Source organism: Anas platyrhynchos, chromosome 10, assembly GCF_047663525.1.
Source record: "Anas platyrhynchos isolate ZD024472 breed Pekin duck chromosome 10, IASCAAS_PekinDuck_T2T, whole genome shotgun sequence".
Classification (NCBI taxonomy): domain Eukaryota; kingdom Metazoa; phylum Chordata; class Aves; order Anseriformes; family Anatidae; genus Anas; species Anas platyrhynchos.
Genome location: NC_092596.1, coordinates 15,978,799 through 16,001,576, shown reverse-complemented (window position 1 = coordinate 16,001,576; position 22,778 = coordinate 15,978,799). Strand labels below are relative to the sequence as shown.

The following is a 22,778-nucleotide window of genomic DNA, read 5'->3' as shown; positions in this document are numbered from 1 at the left end:
ACATACATACATACATATATATTTACACTCTATATGGTGTCTGAAGGCATGGGTTGGTTTGAGTTCTCATCACCACTTCTCCAGCTACCAGTGGATATTACCCTTTTAGCTACAAGCTTTGGGAAGTCAGGGATTTTGGGGGCTGAATGACATTCACAGTCATACAGGAAGTGTGACAAACTAAATCCCGGATTTCCTAACTCTTTAACTGGCACTTCACTCACATGGCTTGATTTTCAAGTGCAACACTCAGGAGCAATGAACTAAAAACGTTCGCTTTTTGCCTGGTGCTGACTATTGCTTCCAGTTGGGAATTCTCTGTAACAAATGCTCCTAGTTAGAACAGTTTGTATGAAAAGATTAACTTGAATTAACTGATACAGACTTGTTTTTAAACTTTTGAAATGATCAAAAATAGTCTGTTTGGCTTTTCTAAATGCAGCACTATTTGACAACCAATTCTTTTCTTGATAAAAATTGATTATTCTGGACTTGACAGAAAGGTTAGAAAAAGGTATCTAAGGCTTGCAAATCGAATGGTGCATTTTGACTGATACAAGAATCCAACATTTTCTTCTGATTCAGTATGAGAAATGATACAAGAAATCTTGAAAATGATCACAGGCTGAGCAAATCCTCTTTCAGGCATCGATAAAGCTGAGGTTTGCTTGGCTGGAGCAAGACTGCAGCAACAGACCCTGCCACGGTCAGCCTATCCTGCCTGCAATGCAATTGATTCCCAGGACACCAGCTGAGCATCATGCCCTGGCTTCAGACAGCTTCCTGGCCATGAAGCTGAGAGCACCACATGTACAAAAATCCAGAGGGACAATTCTAAGGCACATGGTATTTTTGAAGAGGCTGCACACTGATGAGGCAAACATCTTCTGATTAGCATAAGGGTTTTCAGGCACCCAAAAGAGCAGAAACAGGCTGCCTCTGACCCAGCCTTGGCAGACAGCTGGCAAATCTCTCCTGTTACACCAAGTCTGGCCAACTACCACGTGCTGTGGTTTTGTTTCCAGGCTGTACAAGTCACCAGAAATCCTTGCTGCAGAGAAAAACAAGACCATCTCCTGCTCAGTCCATCTAGTGATGCTGCCAAAGACGCAGAGATGGGAGAGGAGAGGAGCTGGTTCTTGTCCATGCAGAGGGGTAGGAGTCCCTAGCACATTTGGGTCATTTTTACCCTTCATGCCCAGGATAGTATCCATATTCCCAGATAAAACCCAGACAGCAGCAAACTAGGAGCAATTTTAGGAGCTAAACTCTAAAAAGAGGCTTGTTTTCAGCCTACAGCAAGGACAGGTAGTACTTAGACAGGTAGCCCTGTACTTTCAAGGTCACGTACTTAGGAGAGATCAGCAACCAGAAAGAAAACAAGTCCACCTCCAGTCGCTTTCACCAATACTGCATGCTGAACCTCTGACCAAAGAAAGCTGAAAGCTCCTCAGCGGAAATCCAGCGTCTCATGAGAATCCACAGATCTTCTCTTGATTCACTAATTAGCCAAACATGCAGCTGACTTGTAACAGAGATCTGTCCTGCTTCCTAATTATAGTATATTAATGCAGTATATTAATTTAAGCCCAAGACCAGAAGAACATTGCCATTGCTTAACTTTGAACAGCCTCTTGGCTAACGACACTCTCAGGTTCCTTACTGGCTCAGAGCTTTATCTAAATACTCAGCATGGATAAGAGCGCTGCAGTTATCTTACTGAATTATTTGTATTCCTGGACCATTTCTCAGAGCTATTTCTGTAATGTCATAAATATCAGTTACTTAAAACAGTTTCCTAAACAGTAATGAGAACACCCTCAGTGCACCGTGCAAGATCTAAAATTCTGATGTAAGATTTTTCATAAAATTCAAGAACTTTACATTTAAAAGCCAACAAAATATGACTGACCTTGTGCTGGTATCTGTTGTCGAAGGCGTGCTTTATCAAGAGATTTTTTAAGACTGAAATGGCCGTATATCTGATATCATAGTTGTCCTGCAAGGCAACAGAGGCTTCTCTGAGAAGCATCCCCACCAGGAAATGATGCTTGCAATACTCATCAGTTAAACTGTATTCAAGATTTACATCTGAAACAAACAGCAAAGCAATGGTTAAGGAAACTGTTCCAAATATCTATTCAGAGTGAGACAGAACAGTCAAGTAAGCCAAAACAGTCCAAGAGCACAGTTCATCATACTCTCTTCTGCAGTGCAGTGATCTTTTAATAAAGCCTGTACTGACTACAGTTTTTTCCACCACTGAGTTAAGTTATATTAAAGAACTTGGCGTCTTCCAGCTCAGACTAGTTGTTAATTGTGGCCCTCAGTATTTCAGCTGCAGCTAAATGAAGGATTAGGACTAATTTGCAAAGTCAGAGATGGGTGAAAGAGGGAAAGACAGCATGACTTACTGCCTGGCAGCTGACAGGCTCCTTCCTCACTCAAATTCCTGGAATGCCCAGGCAGCAGAGGCACTAAGCTCCACAGTGCAGCTGCGAGAGCGGTAAGGAGACTGCATGGTTATCACAGTTGTCCAGCTCTGGTAGTGCCATCTCTGCAGCTTGTTCCACATCCTCTGTGAAACCTGCATTCCTTGTCACCAGGGTTAGAGAGCAGAGCAGAGGCTCTGCTGGGATGAGGGATGCAAACAAGGACGTGATGCCAAGTGACCTCTACTGCATCCTCCAGCAGTTTACACAGCCAGGCTTTCCAGCCCCGCTGCAAGGACCCGGGAACCAGGGCAGGGTTCCAGGAAGCTGCTTGCCAGAAGTTGAGAGACTCCATTAGCTTCTCAACAACAAACACTCAGCACAGCTTAGAAGCAGCCCTGGCTACCAGGAGAAAGGCAGCTCAGTACCTAATCAACTTGGTTGATTAACGCACGCTCTGCATCTCACATAGATTCAGTCTGTATCTATACTGTGAGCAACTGCAACAAGGATGAGGCATCAATTTCACTGACTTGCCTGGGTAATGCAGCAGAAAAGCGACCGAGACACAGATTTCGGAATGGGTTGCATGGTCGCTCAGCCTGCTACAAATGACCTTACCCTGACACCGTTATCTCTTTTGGATAGCCCATATGCCTAATCAGACCCACAATAGACAACCGTTTGACTGTTGCATTGCAGCACTAAGCCTCAAGGGATAACCTCAAAGTTCTGCATTCCTCCCCTGTCCTGGTTTCAGTTAGAACAGAATTAATTTTCTTCCTAGTAGCTGGTGGAATGCTGTGTTTTGGCTTAGGATGAGAAGAGTGCTGATAACACCCCGATGCTTTAATTGTTGCAGAGCAGTGCTTATACTAAGCCAAGGACATCTCAGCCTTTTGCTCTGTCCTGCCAACGGGCAGGCTGGGGGTGCAGTAAGAGCTGGGAGGGGACAGACCCAGGACAGGTGACCCAAACTAGCCAAAGGGGTATTCCATACCATCTGACGTCATGCTAAACAATATATAGGGGTGGCTAGCCGGGGGGAGGGGGCCGGACTGCTCGGGGTTAGGCTGGGCATCGGTCAGCGAGTGGTGAGCAATTGCATTGTGCATCACTTGTTTGTACATACTATTATTACTTTCCTATTATCATCATTGTATTATTATTGTTATTATTTTTATTATTATTTTGTTATTATTATTTTCCTGTCTTATTAAACTGTCTTTATCTCAACTCACGGGCTTCACTTTCCATTTCTCTCCCCCGTCCCGGAGAGGGAGGGGGGAGGGTGAGCGAACGGCTGCGTGGTGTTTAGCTGCCGGCCGGGTTAAACCACGACAGCCTTTTTGGCGCCCAACGTGGGGCCCGAAAGGTTGAGATAACGGCAGATCTGACCAGAGTGTGTTAAACTAAAATTGGTGTAAGGATTAGACCTGCTTAATAGTCACTTGTCATAATGCTGATTGCTTTAATCTCAACTTTGCTGCGCCTGTTTTCCAAATTGAGTATTATAGTACATTATTTTCCGTATTTACTCTCTGTCGTGTTGTTTATCCTCTCCGGGCCCTGGTTTCAGATCATTATGGTGCTGTGTGTTGTAGCAATGGCTTATGAGACGATGAAATATGTGGTCATGACTCTAACTTGTTATTTGTATTCAGTAACATCGTCGACTCTGTACTTTGGAAACTGTATCTTGGAAACTATTAGCAATTATACCTATTGTTTTTTTCCATTAAGGAGTCAATCTGTGGAGGGGAAAGGGGAGGATATTTTTCCTTACTTGCTTACTCTCCCTTTCTCCTTCACCACCCCTGTATCCTCCTGGGTCACTCTGCCTTCCTCCTTCACCACCCTCTTATCCCCTGAGCTTGTCACAATAGCTCTCCAAGATATTGAATATTTCTGGAATACTTAGAGTACCATAGTCTTGTTGTTCTGCCTCATGAATGCACTTCAGGTTCTGCTTAAAGTTAAACAACTACTTGGGAAGCTCTTCTGGAGATCTGCCCGGGGGCAGGATAGTTGTGGGTGGCAGGGAGTATGGGCGGATATGGGCAGGCATCTAGAGCAGTTGGCACCCCCAGTGTGTTGGAAATTCACCCCTGAACAATGGCAAAATCCTCAAAAACTGGCAGAATGCTTGAAAAAAAGGTGTCATGATTCTGGCAGTTCTAAAGTAACACAAATCATTGTAACGTGCTGGGGCCTGGCTCATGCCTATCGAGCTGCCATTGATACTGCTATCAACTTAGTGACAGACCCTGCGGCCACTCCAAGCCCTGTGACAGATCCAACGGCCACTGTGACCCCTACGGTGGACTCGGCAGCCGCTCCAGATCCGGTTCCTGCAGCCGCTCCAGATCCGGTTCCTGCAGCCGCCCCAGCTCCAGCTCCTGCAGCCGCCCCAGCTCCAGCTCCTGCAGCCGCTCCAGTTCCAGCTCCTGCAGCCGCTCCAGTTCCAGCTCCTGCAGCCGCTCCAGTCCCAGCTCCTGCAGCCGCTCCAGTCCCAGCTCCTGCAGCCGCTCCAGATCCGGTTCCTGCAGCCGCCCCAGCTCCAGCTCCTGCAGCCGCTCCAGTCCCAGCTCCTGCAGCCGCTCCAGTCCCAGCTCCTGCAGCCGCTCCAGTTCCAGCTCCTGCAGCCGCTCCAGCTCCAGCTCCTGCAGCCGCTCCAGTTCCAGCTCCTGCAGCCGCTCCAGCTCCAGCTCCTGCAGCCGCTCCAGCTCCAGTTCCTGCAGCCGCTCCAGCTCCAGCTCCTGCAGCCGCTCCAGTCCCAGTTCCTGCAGTCGCTCCAGTTTCAGCTCCGGCCGCTACTCCAGTCCCAGTTCCTGCAACTGCTCCAGCTCCAGCTCCAGCTCCTGTAGCCGCTCCAGCTCCAGCTCCTACTGCTGCTCCAGTCCCAGCTCCTGCAACTGCTCCAGCTCCAGCTCCAGCTCCTGCAGCCGCTCCAGCTCCAGCTCCTACTGCTGCTCCAGTCCCAGCTCCTGCAACTGCTCCAGCTCCAGCTCCAGCTCCTGTAGCCGCTACAGCTCCGGTTCCTGCAACTGCTCCAGCTCCTGCAGCCGCTCCAGCTCCTGTGGCCGTGTCAGAGAAACGAGCTGTAGCAGTGCAAGTTGACCCTGCAGAGGGTATTCCAATCCCTGTGGCAGACCCTGTAACAAAGTCAGAGAAACGAGCAGTAGCAGTGCAAGCTGCCCCTGTAGAGAAGGTGAAAATATGGTACAGAAATTCAAGTCGTTTAGAACGCAGAGAGTCTTCTGCCAATCCAGGTAAGGCTTCTGCCAAAACTAAGTATAGAGATGACGAAGATGATGACGACGCTGGGCCATCAAGGATTCAGGAGGAGGAAGATGAGGATGCCGAAAGAGCAACAGTAACTACGCGAAGCCTAAACGAGCGCGAGCTACGAGATGTGCGAAAAGATTTTGGTCGCTGTATAGGTGAGCAGCTTGTCACCTGGCTGCTCCGGTGCTGGGACTCTGGAGCCAATTGTGTGGAATTAGACGGCAGGGAAGCCAGACGGTTGGGATCCCTTGCTCGAGACGCCGGCATTGACAAAGCAATTGCAGATGGAGCACGACCCACCAGCCTCTGGAGGCGTCTCCTCTCAGCTGTGAGGGAAAGGTATCCCTTCAAGGAAGATATTTTATGTGTACCAGGCAAGTGGACCACTATGGAGAAGGGAATCCAGTACCTGAGGGAATTAGCCGTACGGGAAGTGATTTATGAGGATCCAGACCAGACACAAACATCCAAAGATCCAGATGGAGTCAAGTGTACACGACCCATGTGGCGGAAGTTTGTACGGAGTGCACCATCATCATATGCCAGCTCATTGGCAGTAATGGCCTGGAAAGAGGATGAGGAACCCACAGTGGATGAAGCGGCTAAACAACTCCGGCAGTACGAAGAAAGTCTCTCCTCTTCCTTACAGGCCTGCGTCTCAGCTGTGGAGAAACTGTCTGAAGAGGTCCACCAACTTAAAGAGAATCTATCTTCCCCCCAACCTGAACCAACCAGTGTCCAACGACCAAAAGAGAACACTTGGGAGAAACTTTCTGAAAAGGTTCACCAACTTGAAGAGAGATTATTCTCCTCTGTACCTGTACAAAGCAGTGTCTCAGCTGTCAGGGGTAGGCGTTCACCCACACAAGGAAGACGATATGGTGGGTACTCACCCCGTGCCACCCTGTGGTTTTACTTACGAGACCATGGAGAGGACATGAGAAAATGGGATGGAAAATCTACTGCGACCCTAGAGGCACGGGTACGTGAGTTGCAAAAGAAAACAATCAGGAAAAAGGGATTCTCTGAAAAGTTTGCTGCTCCAACTTCCAGCAGACAGTCCTTCAAACACAGAAACGAAGAAGATTCTGACCAGGATTAGGGGGGCCCTGCCTCCAGCCAGGGGGAGGAAAGGGACAATCGAGTTTATTGGACTGTGTGGATTCGATGGCCTGGCACGTCACACGCACAGAAGTATAAGGCTTTAGTAGACACTGGTGCACAATGTACTATAATGCCATCGAGCTATAAAGGACCAGAGCCCATCTATATTTGTGGAGTGACAGGGGGATCTCAGCAGTTGACTGTATTGGAGGCTGAAGTGAGTCTGACTGGGAATGAGTGGGAAAAGCACCGCATTGTGACTGGTCCGGATGCTCCATGTATCCTTGGCATAGACTATCTTAGAAGAGGATATTGCAAGGACCCAAAAGGGTTCCGGTGGGCTTTTGGTATAGCTGCCTTAGAGACAGAGGGCATTAAACAATTATCTACCTTGCCTGGTCTCTCAGAGGACCCCTCTGTTGTGGGGTTGCTGAGGGTCGAAGAACAGCAAGTGCCAATCGCTACCACAACTGTGCACCGGCGGCAATATCGCACTAACCGAGACTCCCTGATTCCCATCCATAAGCTAATTCGTCAATTGGAGAGCCAAGGAGTGATCAGCAAGACCCATTCACCTTTCAATAGCCCCATATGGCCAGTGCGAAAGTCTAATGGCGAGTGGAGACTAACAGTGGACTATCGTGGCCTGAACGAAGTCACGCCACCACTGAGTGCTGCAGTGCCGGACATGCTGGAACTTCAGTATGAACTTGAGTCAAAGGCAGCCAAGTGGTACGCCACAATTGATATCGCTAATGCATTTTTCTCCATCCCTCTAGCAGCAGAGTGCAGGCCACAATTTGCCTTCACTTGGAGGGGAGTTCAATATACTTGGAATCGGCTGCCCCAGGGGTGGAAACACAGCCCTACCATTTGCCATGGACTGATCCAATCTGCGCTAGAGCAGGGGGAAGCTCCTGAACACCTGCAGTACATCGATGACATTATTGTGTGGGGTGACACAGCAGAGGAAGTTTTCGAGAAAGGGAAGAAAATAGTCCAAATCCTTCTGAAAGCCGGTTTTGCCATAAAACAGAATAAAGTCAAAGGACCTGCACGAGAGATCCAGTTTTTAGGAATAAAATGGCAAGATGGACGTCGTCAAATCCCAATGGATGTGATCAACAAAATAACAGCTATGTCTCCACCAACTAACAAAAAAGAAACACAGACTTTCCTAGGTGTTGTGGGGTTTTGGAGAATGCACATCCCAAATTACAGTCTGATTGTAAACCCGCTCTACCAAGTAACCCGTAAGAAGAATGAGTTTGAATGGGGCCCTGAACAACGACAAGCCTTTGAACAAATCAAGCAGGAAATAGTCCATGCAGTAGCCCTTGGGCCAGTTCGAACAGGACCAGATGTAAAGAATGTGCTCTACACTGCAGCCGGGGAGAACGGCCCCACCTGGAGCCTCTGGCAGAAAGAACCTGGGGAAACTCGAGGTCGGCCCCTGGGGTTTTGGAGTCGGGGATACAGAGGATCTGAGGCCCGCTATACTCCAACTGAAAAGGAGATATTGGCAGCATATGAAGGAGTTCGATCTGCTTCGGAGGTGGTCGGTACTGAAGCGCAACTCCTCCTAGCACCCCGATTGCCAGTACTAGGCTGGATGTTCAAGGGAAGGGTCCCCTCTACGCATCATGCAACTGATGCTACATGGAGCAAGTGGGTTGCATTGATTACTCAGCGGGCTCGAATAGGAAACCCCAGTCGCCCAGGAATATTGGAAGTGATCATGGACTGGCCAGAAGGTAAATACTTTGGGATATCATCAGAGGAGGAGGTGGGTCGTGCTGAAGAAGCCCCGTTGTACAACCAGTTACCAGAGAATGAAAAGAAATATGCCCTGTTCACTGATGGGTCCTGTCGTATTGTGGGGAAGCATCGAAGATGGAAGGCTGCTGTATGGAGTCCTACGCGACGAGTTGCAGAAGCTGCTGAGGGAGAAGGTGAATCAAGTCAGTTTGCAGAAGTGAAAGCCATTCAGCTGGCTTTAGACATTGCTGAACGAGAAAAATGGCCAGTTCTCTATCTCTACACCGATTCATGGATGGTAGCAAATGCCCTGTGGGGATGGTTACAGCAATGGAAGCAAAACAACTGGCAGCGTAGGGGCAAACCCATCTGGGCTGCTGCATTGTGGCAAGATATTGCTGCTCGGGTAGAGAACCTGGCTGTGAAAGTACGCCACGTAGATGCTCATGTGCCCAAGAATCGGGCTACTGAAGAACATCAAAACAACCAGCAGGTAGATCAGGCTGCTAAGATTGAAGTAGCTCAGGTGGACCTGGATTGGCAGCATAAAGGTGAATTATTTATAGCCCGATGGGCCCATGACACCTCAGGCCATCAAGGTAGAGATGCAACATACAGATGGGCTCGTGATCGAGGGGTGGACTTGACCATGGACGCTATAGCACAGGTTATTCATGACTGTGAAACATGTGCTGCAATCAAGCAAGCCAAACGGTCAAAGCCTCTTTGGTATGGAGGACGGTGGCTGAAATATAAATATGGAGAGGCCTGGCAGATTGATTACATCACACTCCCTCAAACTCGTAATGGCAAGCGCCACGTACTTACAATGGTGGAAGCAACCACCGGATGGCTGGAAACATACCCGGTGCCTCATGCCACCGCCCGGAATACCATCCTGGGCCTTGAAAAGCAAGTCCTATGGCGACATGGCACCCCAGAAAGAATAGAGTCAGACAATGGGACTCACTTCCGAAACAACCTTATAGACACTTGGGCCAAAGAACATGGTATTGAATGGGTGTATCACATCCCCTATCATGCACCAGCCTCCGGGAAAGTTGAACGATACAATGGCCTGTTAAAGACTACCTTGAAAGCAATGGGCGCTGGGACGTTCAAAAACTGGGATACGCATTTGGCAAAGGCCACCTGGTTAGTCAATACTAGGGGATCTACCAACCGAGCTGGACCTGCCCAATCAAACCTGTTACGTACTGTAGATGGGGATAAAGTTCCTGTAGTACATGTAAAAAATATGCTAGGTAAAACAGTCTGGGCTACTCCTGCCTCAGGAAAAGGCAAACCTATTCGTGGAATTGTTTTCGCTCAGGGACCTGGATACACTTGGTGGGTGATGCAAAAGAACGGAGAGGTCCGGTGTGTACCTCAAGGAGATTTAATACTGGGTGAGAATAGCCCATGAACTGAATTGTACCATGTTAATTAGTATATTATACTGTATGTTATCACTACCATGATTACTATAGGTGACTAATTAGAATGTATGGAAAAGAGTGTAACCTGAGCATGACATAAATGGTATGGAATAAGGGGTGGATAGATCGGGGTGTTATCAGCACTCTTCTCATCCTAAGCCAAAACACAGCATTCCACCAGCTACTAGGAAGAAAATTAATTCTGTTCTAACTGAAACCAGGACACTCCCCCAAAGGGTACAAAACCTGTGTGCTCAGCTCAGATGTTTTTGAAAGCCCCACAAGTATGAAAGCTTTTCTGTGGTTACGCATGGTGCATACACACAGCTTTGAAAATCCCAGCCAAAGGGTACCAACAGCTTTGTCCCATGCAAAACATAATTTTAAATTGGTTGATTCATAAGTAGCATTTATTGGTTTGTGAAAATCTGATTCAGAGGAAAAAGAAAGCAATCTGAACTATTATCTTGCTTTCATTGTTAGTCATGTTAGTAAATGCCTAAGTGTCACACATCATGGTAACCTCATTAGTTGGATGCAAGCTAATTGATTGGAGGTTGTATATTTAATTTGACATTAGAGGTTTCAGTGACACCAGCTGGACCTACCCACTGAAGTGAACTGTTCCCCAGCAAATGAAAAAAAAAATCCAATTTGTGGGTAAAAAGAAAAGGGACCAACAAAGACAGCAAAAGCAAACAGATCTTGAAGAAATTAGAGTATGTCATGTTTTAATATTTTTACAAGCTACTTGCTTAACTTCCAACTTCTGTCAATCTCTTGTTTTTTTTTTGCTATCACAAGATTGCAAAAACAACTCTGTGCTGCTGACTGAGGACAGGCTTGGTGGTTTGCTCTGGCTGATGAAACACACATGTCCCAAAGGAGAGGCAATAGGGATGCAGACCAGCTACCAGCCTCTCATCAGTTAAGATGTTTCAAAGAAACTGCTCCAAGATGCAATCTTCCAGCTCACTGGGATGTGCTCTGCCTGCAGGCCCATCTATACCTGCTTCTGCTGCAGAAGCTCTCTTTTTCCACCTTCCTGGAGGCTACTCCTTTTTTTCCCAAGGAACAGAGTACTAGGGGGCTGGGCATGTCCCCTGTCTTTGTTCAAATTAAGCTGAGACAGATGTGAGGCTCCCCAGCAGGACATTTCCTTGGTGATATGCACATTATAGTTCCCAACCTCTGAGCCCACTGTCTCCTGTAATTACAGTTCTGTCCTCGAAAACAGATGAGTCTGCAATGGAGATGTACCACTATGCCTCTACCACGCATAGCACAGGCACTACCACAAAGACACTTTACTACCTGAGGGTATTTTAATAGCAAAATCTCAACTGTCAGGTCCCAGTTACAGTAAAACAGATGAGGAAAGGTGACCTGCTCTTATGTCTTTTCAGTTAAACCAATGCATGTTAATTATGAGAGAGCATTGTTATGTTATGATGCCACTAATATAAGCAATGGGGAGGCACTGTGGTTGTGTGTTTTTCTGTTTCTCAGCCATTTCTAGCAGTGCTCTTTGTTAAAACTATGGCAGACAAGTAGCCAAACTGATGTAAGTGTACACCAGTGCACCTGGCTCAGAAAACTCAGAGCAGTCAGAAACATACCAGAATAAAGGAAACCTGAGTTATTGCTGCTTTTGCCACCAGGATGCAAAGGGAACCCCTTTGGGATTTGCATGGCTGCTTCTGGAGGCACAGCCAAACACTCCCTCATCTCCAACAAAATAAATCCCTGTGGAAATCACATAGGAAATCCCAAGCCTCACCTTCCTCTCTGGTACTTGTCTTGGCCAGGTTACTAGCACCCAGATCTGGCAATTTTCACTACATTTGTCTAGCACAGATACGAAATCAGGACCCAGAGAGCATGAGACTATGTCTATAACAATCTTAGGATGCCAGTGAGGCACTCTGGGCCCAGCATTGTGCATTCCCACCATCATCAGTAGCCCAGCTGCAGCCAAATACAAATACAAAATACAGCACCTCAGCTTGGGCCCTTGCAAACCACATCTGTCCTGTGGTGAGCAACATCAGGAATGAAGGGGACATGGTGTGACTGCAAAAGCAGGCTGAATGTGTGGCGGTGCCATGGCACATACATCCATGCTGTGCACTAAGGATTGGCATGGGCTCAAGTCCTCTGCTGACTGCCTTCAGCCCAGGCTTGAGAACAAGCTTGAATGCACTGTGCACAGCTATACTTGTGTTCAAAATGAAAGCAGAAAGTGACCTAAATCACCTTCTTGTGGCCATAAAGAGGGCTGGCAGCAGAACAGCAAATGCAATCTTTTTTTTTATCTCCATTCACTATGGCCCTGATTGATGAGAAACAATACTTCTCAGGGGACGCTGACAGTTGTAGAAACAAAGGATTACACTTGTACAACTTGTATTTACTGAAATTGGGGCAATTTGTTTTAGATATTGTGAATCCTTTGTGAATTTAAACACAGAAAATACTGAAAGGACTGATTGCAGACCATTCTGGAGCCCAATAAGGCAATACTGCCAGAGCAGCATCTTTTCCCAAGGTTAATGTAAATAAGGCTAACTCAGACATAAATTTCCTTGACAGTAAAGCAAGTTATGTCTGGTTTGAGGCCATCGAGAATGATGGATTATGGCTTTCTAGCCTGTCCCTTGAGAAAGGACATACCTTGAATTCTCTGCAGCTTGGGTTTGGAAAAGGTCATTGGTAAGTTCAGAGGAATGTAGTGCTCATGATTGCAAATGGTTTGAAGAAATTCAAACTTGTATTCAACCAGCAGCTGAGGAAAAAACAAACAAACAGACAAACAAAAAATATGTTTTCAGGTTGACTTATTTGCTTCCAGTTCTGTGTTTCTTATACAAAGACTGAGGAATACAAATACCATTTGGTGAACTCAGTAATGATTGACCAATTTTTGTGATTTCCTCTTAAGCATCACTGCATGCAACTGTCACTTGGGATTTCTTCACCTTTTTCATCCAGACCATTAACCAGCTCCTCCTTTAGTTCTGGCTCTTTATATTGTTTTAAATCTTAGCTGCATAGAGGCTCTCAGCCTAGACAGAGAGGTCTCTGCCTACAGAAAGCTCTGCAAGAATAGTGTCTTAAAGGCCTCCAAGTGTGGTATGAAATAATCACTGCAGAGCTTGGGCTGAGGTAGACAAGTACAACCACAAACCACCTTTCAAGAAATGCACTACATACCTTAGGGTCTTTTGGGCTGAATCCAGAAATGTAATCATTTATCAGGTTAAAAACAAATCCTCTGTCCATAAAGGTCAAACAACGCTGCAGAAAACATAGTGGCATGTGACCAATCATTAAAGAAGAAAGCAATCATCTCCACGCTACCATCCCACCAGCAGCCAGATTTAATCCTCTGGATCTCAATTTGCTTGATCCTGTTTCTCTGAAATTATTTGGATGACCTCACTTAAGTCTCCAGTGGAGAACAGAAATATTTAAAATGAGAACATGCATATTTCATCTCAGGTTTTGAACAGTTTCTAGTCATGACTGAAAACCCTAGATAACATATTCAGCATCATAGTCTCTCGGAAAGAGATTGTTTCTTTCCTAGGAAAGCTAATCTCTTGAGTTTTCATCACTGAAGAAACCTGAGAGATGAGACACTAAAAACATATTTGTTTGCTTGTTACTATTTTTTATTTTTTTTAAAGCCTGGGAGAATGAAAGAAACTGCTGACCTTCAGGAAATTAGCCAAGCTAAAATTGGCATTCCTGGATTCTTCAGGGATTTCGTTATAGCGTATGGTCACGTGAGGAATGATGGCAAGCAGGAGCGAATGCAGGGCATGCTGGTAGGAGTCAGGAAACCGCTGGCCCCTGGGCAGCTGAAACCAAAAGCATGTCGTACACTCAGTGCTGCAGGCGAGCAGCTGGGACAGAACTGAGCACAGGCACAAGTTCCCTTCAACATTTGTTTATGTTTTTGATATTTGTTTATGTTGCTTCCTAATAAAACATTGGCACAAGAAAAAGCTGTGGCTGAAACTACAGTAGCTTGTAATAGAAAAGAAAGGCTGCACAAGCTACAGGGAGATCTGGAATTTTTAAATTACGAAAGAGAATGAGAAAGAGAAAAGAGGGAAAAGAAAAAAAAAAAAAGGAATGATCTGGCTAGCCATTCAGCTTGTCTTTTTTTTTTTTTTAAATAAAGAATTACATAGTTTTTCATTTAAAAAAATGGAGGAGAATTAGTTTGTGACAGCTCTGTAATGCAGCATTGAACAAATTCACTTTTACCTTGATTTTATTTTCTTCCAGTAAGTATATTGCCATTGATTTTGCCAGTGCTTCAAAGAAAAACCACGAGTACTAGAACAAACAAAGAATATTATTTTTTTTTCTCAGCAGGACTGAACATGCTTGACTATTTGGGGAAGAAGCAGTGTGGGAGATAGAGTTCGCAATCAAATGGCATTTTGTAAGCACGGCTGTGCTTGCACAGCCAGCTTGGCATGGGAAGCAATCTGGACGTATGCTGTGCTACCTGGAGGAGTCTTGCCAGCCTTGGGGTGAGAATAACTCCATCCCTCTGCACCCCAAGGCACTCTGCAAACAGCCAGCAGAGTTTAGGGTGCAATCCTACCCAGAAGGGCAGGAACTGTTTGCTTCCCACGTATGGCATGAAGAAAAAACATAAAACTGGCAAATTGGAAAGCCCTTTGCTGTGTCTGGCCATGAGCCTTAACACAGGCAAGTCCTCTGTGAGGACTTGTCTCTGTTGTAAGGGGAGAACCTCAAGGATGTGGATACAAAGAGCTGCCCTGGTAGCTTTGCTCCTTGGTGGGCTTGGATGGGTGGAAATGCTGGGCTTTATTCCAGATCCCCTTTTCCCCTTTTATTCCCGATCCCCTTCTACCTTTGGCAGCCAAATACTACCAGCACTTCACCTTGAGTAGCTTATTGATGGCTAGAAAATCTGCTGATTGCTTCAAAATCGTGGCCATGGAAAGGACCAGTATTTCATGGGTCATCTTCGCCTGTGGAACACTGGGTTTCTCAGCTCGAAAGACGTACTGAAAGGCAAGAAGAACAATGTCAGTGGTGTGCCTGCTCCCACCAGGGAGTTTCACAGAATGGTATGTCATGACTGACCTTTATGAAGGAGCGCAAGTAGTGGTCTAGGCCTTCTTCATGGCACTTGGACACTATGTGCAGAAGAACCCTGGGGAGAAATGTGGTTTGTGTTCAGCATGCAGCACGAGGGCAAGTTCCTCCAGCTCATGAAAGCAGACACTGGCTGTACCCTATCCTGCTCAACCCCCAAAGCCTCAACACTGGCAAGGTCTGATTGCTGCAAAGGTCCTGGTTTTCCAGACAGTACTTGCAGGCCAGCATCCCTCACAGCCGTTGTGGCTGCACCACCCTTGCCGTAGCTCAATCTATCGACAGAGCACCTAGAGCTGAGCACCCAAAGCTTTTTACCCTGATGCTGGACTGGACCAGGTGTCACCCTGACCAGCTACCTTCAATGTTCAATGCTCCCTACACAAGGAGGTGAGGTGGAGTGATTCCCCGTGGAATCCTCACCTCACCTCCTTGTGTAGGGAGCATTGAACATTGAAGGTAGCTGGTCAGGGTGATCTCCTACTCATTAGCCTCTGTGCATACCAGGATTAAAGTCTGCAGATCCTTAAACCCATGCTGCAGTGAGCGTTAGGCACCTCAACAACATTCAGGGGTTAGATAAGTCAAAAATGAAAATATGAAGTTCGTCTGCTCTGTAGCCAGTTCTCTTTGGCTGGTGTCACCCAACACAAGATGCATATCCAGATCTCTACATGAAGAGGGAGCCAAATTTCACCTTCTGCACACCACCAATTCATCCACATCATACAGCTTATTGCGTGTTGAGTCTGTCCTCATTGTGAATTTTTTTCCTAATGCTAATAAGAGTGATTTCTAACAACCATAGCACTACATCAAATCTGAAAAATCAATTAAAAAAAAAACAAACAACACAAACAAACAAAAACAAAACAACAACAAAAGATCTCTGCTGAGAAGTGGAGAAAAATTCTCCATGGTTGTTATACTCTGATATCTTCCTGGTTCCTCCAAATGTATTAATTTTGAAGGCTCTTTTTTACTGAATTGATGTCACTTGTATCCTCCCTTGCTCCTTGTTGCGTGTGCTAGATTATTTTCAGGCTGCTGTCTTGCAGTTCACTGGGGATACACAACCCCTGAAGAACATGCCAGCCCCCTGGAAGCACTCCAGGAAGTTGATGAAGGCAGCAAGTGCCTGGCTTCCCCAGCCAGCATCAGGAATTTACATTCCAGTTCAAGTCAGAGGGAACAACAAACTGTTGCACATTGTCATAGACCCCATAGGCCAAACCACAGAGAGGTGTTTACAAGCTGCTTATCAGATGAGGCGGGTTTTAAATTCCACTCTGAAACTCTGGATAAGAAAGCAGTTGTCATTAACAGAGAGCTACTGACAAATGGGAAAGGATCAGGCCAAACTTTGTACAGATCTGTGGAGCTGAACGTGGGAGCTGGTCACCCAGAAGGTAGCTGTGGGGTCACATTCCCCTGTCCTTGTCCTCTGGCAATTTGAGCAGAATGGGAGAGTGCTTGGCACAGAAGCAGTCCCCACACCTTCACCCCAGGACTGAGACTGCAACGGGATGTATATCCTTGGGGAACCAGGGCTGTTTCTGATCTTTTGACGAGAGCAAGATGCGTTTGATATGTGGATGCACAGTTCCTCCTGCAGTCGGAGCAGGCCCTCCATGCAGCGGCATCCAGCATTCCCCTAGGCATTGCAGCACTTTATAGAGCAAGAGCCATAGGAGGAAGATGCATGTTTTTAATGCATCCTTCGGTTTATGCGCATGGTGACCAGAGGCAGGACTGAAAGGCACTTTCAGACCTTTTGCTCTGTTTGGGAGCAGCGGCACGGCAGCGAGGCGCTAGGCAGCACTGCCCTCTGGGGGCTGCTGCCACAGCTGGGCAGGGACTGCCTGAGGCAGCCTCCAGGGAGGCAGCACCCTGCACCATGGGGTTTTTGGGGTTCGGGCTCCCACCCATGGTGACACCACCGGCAGCTGGGGCACCCGTGAACGTTTCAGCATGCCAGTGACCTGGCTTCCCTGGCAGCAGCAAGCACCTCCAGCAAACCCTGCCTGACTGCTGAAGGGAGGTCTGAAACCTCCAGAATGAAGCCTGTGAGCCAAACGAAGTGGTGGGGAGGAGAAAATCCAAAGCCCAGGTTCCAGGTGCTGCACTGGGATACCTCACCACAGATGTCACCTAGGACTACTGCTAATTATATTTCTTGTAGTGAGTGACAAGATATCAGGATGGTTTCCCTGAAATCACTTGCCTAAGCATCCCCTCACCTCCTCGCCATCTCCAGCACTCCTTCTCAGCAGCTATCTTTAAACTAACGCATTTTCCCCCAGGCAGCTCCCAGGAAAAGGACACCACACTGCCTCGTACCACTTGCCTGTGACAGAGGAAGACAGCATCTGGTGCTCCACTGCATGACCGTGCGACCATGCAGCAGTGGACAGCCAGCGCTGTCACTTAGCTCCCTGTAGTGTGAAACCACACCCGGACTTGCACTGTAGTTTGTGGCTTTGCATTTGCAACTGAAGAAAGACAGATGGTTTACCAGACACTCACATGGTGCAGTTGACAGCTACTTCATCTTCCTGGGTCACATTTGTAAGGACTCTAAATAGTTGCATAAGAATTACAGGTAGAAACTGAATCATTACTTGGATCTCCATGGCGTGCAAACACTAAAACAAATGTTCAAAATACAGACACTTTTAGTTCAACATTTTGCAGATGTTAAATATTTATAGTGCACAGACATTTCTGTGGCAATATGACAGGCATTAGCAAATGCTGCAGGGTTTGGGCTTCAGCCTGCCAGAGGACAGGAGAACTTGGACCCAGAGCACTACTTACTGCCTGCCTTTCAGCTGACAGATTCCAGCTGCGTGCCTTCAGGGAGCGACATGAATCACTCATGGCAGGTATTAATCCTCCTCTCAGATGTGCCCAGGCAGCTATGACTTAATTAGAGGTCACATGCTACAGTTTGACCCCAGTAACCCAGAATTTAAGGCTGAAGGTTTGCTTCCAACTCTTCTCACCCTTTTTGACAGTTTTTTGATGTGACTAAGTACCATTTTCACAAATGTCTTTGAAGCACAGAAAACTGATGCCTGATAACTTGTGGTAAGACTTTTATCTAAAGGGCAGAGCTTGCTGTTGGAAATGGGATTCAAGTGACTTGGTGAAAGCCAAGATCATCTGTTGTACACACCCTTCACCTGTCTCATAAATCTCTTTTGCCTGAATCTCGTGATATGAGTCTAGGAAGGACAGTGTGTTTCATTTTCAGTTTTCAAATCCGCAAATCTAAAGAAACGTTCTGAAATCTGTATGTGGGTATTAAAATGACTGAAATTACTGATATATCAGTGGTAAGAAGCCCCCAGTTGTGGCTAGCATAGAAATGTTTCCCTGCTTGCAGGCTGCAATATGGTCAGGGCAACAGTTTCTCTTAGTGCTTGGCTTCAAACCTGCAATTATTTTTACTACTTAAAATATTTGTATGCTATCTGAAACACACCCAGTAACTTTGTGATGATAAATCCTCACCACTGGAAATGGAGTTGTTGCTACAGCAGCAATCTCAAAAACAGGCAGTTATGGAAGGAAACAAGAACAGTAAACAGCCAAGAAATATATTCCCTACAGAAGCTTTTGTTGGACCTGCTCCGAGGCCCTTACTCATGCTGCAGCAAGTGCTGAAAAGCTAGGTCTGGGTCACAGGCCATCTGTGGTCAAACTTCACTGAGTTCACTGAGTTACAATCTCACAGATTTTTTTTTTCAGCCTGAAAAAAATAATCCTGTTTTGAATGGATAAATTTGTGAAAACAAGGAATCATGCTACAGTTTTAAAAGTTTAAATCAGATCTACGGCAGCAGCAGAGGAGTGTGTGAGCCTATCCAGAGGAGGGTTTGGCATGATCATGGCAGAGCAATGCTGACTACATGTTTCTTCTACTGGGAAAAGCAGCAGGAAGCAGCACACAGACAGCAGACAGTTGTGTCAGTAAGCAAAGGTAAGGACCTTGCACAATGTACTGGTCCCAGCACTGCAATGAGCGTGTGTTCCTACAGAACATGGCTCTGGATATTTACTGATGGTCCAGAAAACATAAACAAAACCTACTGACAGGCACTGTTCACCTTTAGGTATTTAACAAGCTCTCCAGGGACTTCCTTAGCTCCCGCCTGAACCAGCTGGCAGTACTGGAAGAATTTGTGCAAGTGCATGTCCTGGAAGAGATGAAAAGTAAATTCAGTGCAGCAGCCTCAGTTTTTGCCTGCCCCTACTTTCCAGCTTACATGTGAAACTCTGCTGACAGACCTGCAGCAGAGGGCCAGGAGCATGTACATTTCTAGCAAGGCTCCTGTCACTAGCAGTGGCACTCCTGGTCCCCAGCTGCCATCCCCCAGGACGACAGCACAGCTGTGACTCTTTCATATTGCCTCGCTATCTGCCTCACTGTCCTCCTGCAGTCCATCTGAAGCAGACCTCAGCTCCTTCCTGTGCTTCTCTGTTTCCCTCCCTCCTCTTCCAATGTGAAACGTAATTAATGGGTTATTGAACCCTGAACCGCATCTGGGAATGCAATTTGAAGGGCTGTAGAGATACTGTGCTGCTCTTAGTTCTGTACAGAATCAGTAAGATCTTAAAACAGGTTTAGTTGATGCTTATTAGAAGTTGCAGCGAATGTAAATGCAGCCGATCCCATCCAGCACAGGACAACAAGCCCTGCCAAGTACATTTCCGCATGAGCAGTACAGACAGGAGGTGCCCTGGAGCATTTGCTTGGGATCTTTGAACATCACATGAAACTTGGGGAAGTCCATCACCACCAGGAGTCAAAAAAAACTCTTGAGGACTAGGTAAAACAGCCTAAACTGGTTTCAAAGGGAAATGAGGATTCTTGTTCACTTGTGAAAAGTGTCTGCTGTTGTCAGATTTTTTTATTATTTTTTTTTTTAAGTCAATGTACAGTCTATTATTTGGGAAAAATCTCCCATCTCCACCAGTTCTTTTCTCTTTTGCATCATTGAAGCAACTTATTTCAGAGTCACAGAATGGGCAAGGTTGGAAGGGACCTCTGAAGATTATCTAGTCCAACCCCTGTTAGGCAGGATCACCTAGAGTACATTGCACAGGATGGCATCCAGGCAGATTTTAAATATGTCCAGAGAAGGAGACTCCACAACCCCTCTGGGCAACCTGTTCCAATGCTCTGTTACCTTCACAGTAAAGAAGTGCCCTCTCATATTCAGCTAGAATCTTCTGTGCTTCAGTTTGTGCCTGTTGCCTCTCGTTTTTTTTTGTTTTTTTTTTTTTTTTCCTCAGATGTTTCCCTTGTCCTGCCAGCTACAGCACAACTGGCCACTCCCACAGCTGTCTCATCAAATCTAGACAAAGCAGCAGACCCCTACAAGTAATCCCTGCTATGGAAGTGTCTCAGTGCTGTTCTGCAAACATGGGTACCTCTTTCCCACAGCACCTACAGCAGAGCAGCAGCAGAGATACAACAGTTGCTTCCTCTGCATTTGTGTTGAAAGTCTACAAGGACAAGATGTTTGACTCACCTGGGTGTAAATGGTCGAATCCAAGTGGATTCTGACTTTAAAGAGAGGCTTTGCTCCATCCACCCACTTTGCATCCACGCTGGACTGCTGTGAACAGACAACATTGAAGCACTTGGCCTCAGACTGTGAAGAGAAGGTGATTCTGTGCGGGCAGACACCTGCTCAGAAGGTAAGGTTGGGGTGGAAGAACGGGGACCCCCAGTGACATGACTGCAGCCACGGCAGAGCAGAGGGACATGAGAATATGCATGCAGAGCATATGCCTACTGTCCTGAGCTGCACCATGTACAACAGCCCAGTCCAGCCAGTCACAGAAATATGATCTGCAACCTATACAATCACAGAAAGTGGAATGAAAGTGTCCCATCTCCCATCCCTTTGAATAGTAAGCTTTGGGGGCTACACTCCTGTGAGGATCTTTCCAGCCATTCAGAGCACAAGCACAAGGCAAGAACTTACAGCTGTAAAAAAAGCTCAGATTTTCTCTATGTTTAAGCCATTTTAAATATCCTACCCTTCGTGACTCTGTGTCCCCGAGACCCAGGTACCCAGGTGGAAGGTTGGATGAAACAGGCAAATGCCGTTCCAGGGTGACAATCCGTCCATCCTTCAGCAACGGGACCCAGGCGTACCCCACTGCAGAGGCAACCGAGGGACCAAAGATAACAGACACACAGTGATACATGGTTAGCTCAAGCTCCAAAAGGAGCTGTCTCTCACCCTAAGAAAATCCAACTCTGAGTAGTGCAAGTGGCTTCAAACAGGCTGGGATCGATCATGTCAGCCTTGCTAAAACATATTCTACCTGAAGACTCAGTGAACAAAACTCAGACAGTGCTCAACCAAGATAAGGAGTGGGTTTGAGGAACAGAAATGATGTGTGAGCTGTGAGCACCGTGACAAGGACAAGTCCATCAGTTGTCTGAGGACTGGCGGGAAGGAGAAGCATCCCAACCAGGGGGACTTCAGTAGACTCAGTCTCTTACATGTGCCTAGTGTTGGCAGGCAACCTTGGAGGCTTTGATTTTGTGCCAAGTTTTTGTTAGTGACTTGACTGACTGTAGTCCTATTCACACAGGCCAAATCAAGAACGTGCAGAAATAGCTGCCACATTGCAGCAAAAATATAAGATTTAGTTTAAACCCACAGAGATATGAGAAATGTGAGATACAGTTTAAACCCACAATTTGTCTTAGGTTGCCTTCAAAAACCAAAATTCAGATAAGCTACATTTGTGCGTCTAGACATACATTTCACGTGTCTACATTTATTTTATCTTGGACTCTTAAACTTCAACAGAAATAACGTAAGCAGTGAACATACCTTGAGTTTCAACGGTGTCCTGTTTTTTTGATGTTGCCTTTGTATTAATTTCACAGCTGACATGATAGAAGGTGAAAAGCAAATGATGCTTTTGATGGAGGTGAATTGGAAGCTCAATTTTAATCTAAAATGATATCATGATAGATAAGACTGTATTTTTAATCATGGAGTAGTATTTTAAGTTCTATTTTATTTCACAAATGTTACATTTTATGCAGTTACACAAGACACATTCCTACCCATCCAAGATAATTCCTGGCTAACATTTTCATCACATTTGCACATTAGTTATTAATGGGGGTGTGTGATTGAAGTGCACAAAGCGTGACGGTAAAGACAGCAGAAAACAAACCTGCATTAAAAATTGACAAAGTCTCTTGCTTTGCAGGGCTCTTATACTGAGGCGCAAAGGGGAAAAGGGCTGGTGGTTTTGTTTTTTCCTTTTTCAATATTTCACCCAGCCCTGGAAAAATCCTGAAAAGACACTTGGCTTTGTAGTACCCAGGCAAATCAATTATTTCCCACCATTTTGCTTTACCTCATCGTAGAACTCTGGGCTCTGGTTGTGATGCAGCACAGCTGCGTATGCGTTTGCTGTCAGGAGGTTGCCTCCAGGTTTGCCATATATACACTGGAAGTACAAATGAGAAACTGGATTCAGAGATGTTGCCACCCTAAAATAGCTGACCAAATTGAAACGGCGAGTATGAAAACTCAGTGCTTTCCTACCGTCCTGCTCAATTTGGCTGGCA

At 46.2% G+C, this 22,778-nt stretch overlaps 1 protein-coding gene across 2 annotated transcripts in view; it reads right to left on the bottom strand.

Moving 5' to 3' along the window:
* The window catches only part of DOCK11 (dedicator of cytokinesis 11), an 86,527-nt gene that overhangs the window by 29,925 nt on the left and 33,824 nt on the right, over positions 1 to 22,778 (bottom strand). The window contains exons 19-31 of one of the 2 annotated variants that reach the window (XM_038184146.2): positions 22,565 to 22,657; positions 22,027 to 22,150; positions 21,218 to 21,339; positions 20,704 to 20,790; positions 19,276 to 19,365; positions 17,690 to 17,808; positions 15,152 to 15,221; positions 14,947 to 15,072; positions 14,297 to 14,368; positions 13,738 to 13,884; positions 13,235 to 13,318; positions 12,695 to 12,806; positions 1,913 to 2,091 (exon numbers count right to left, since the gene is read on the bottom strand). In XM_038184146.2, the coding sequence (XP_038040074.1) occupies positions 1,913 to 2,091; positions 12,695 to 12,806; positions 13,235 to 13,318; positions 13,738 to 13,884; positions 14,297 to 14,368; positions 14,947 to 15,072; positions 15,152 to 15,221; positions 17,690 to 17,808; positions 19,276 to 19,365; positions 20,704 to 20,790; positions 21,218 to 21,339; positions 22,027 to 22,150; positions 22,565 to 22,657 (1,425 nt within the window). The remainder of the gene's footprint in view (positions 1 to 1,912; positions 2,092 to 12,694; positions 12,807 to 13,234; positions 13,319 to 13,737; positions 13,885 to 14,296; positions 14,369 to 14,946; positions 15,073 to 15,151; positions 15,222 to 17,689; positions 17,809 to 19,275; positions 19,366 to 20,703; positions 20,791 to 21,217; positions 21,340 to 22,026; positions 22,151 to 22,564; positions 22,658 to 22,778) is intronic. The other variant, XM_038184147.2, reaches the window with a different exon arrangement.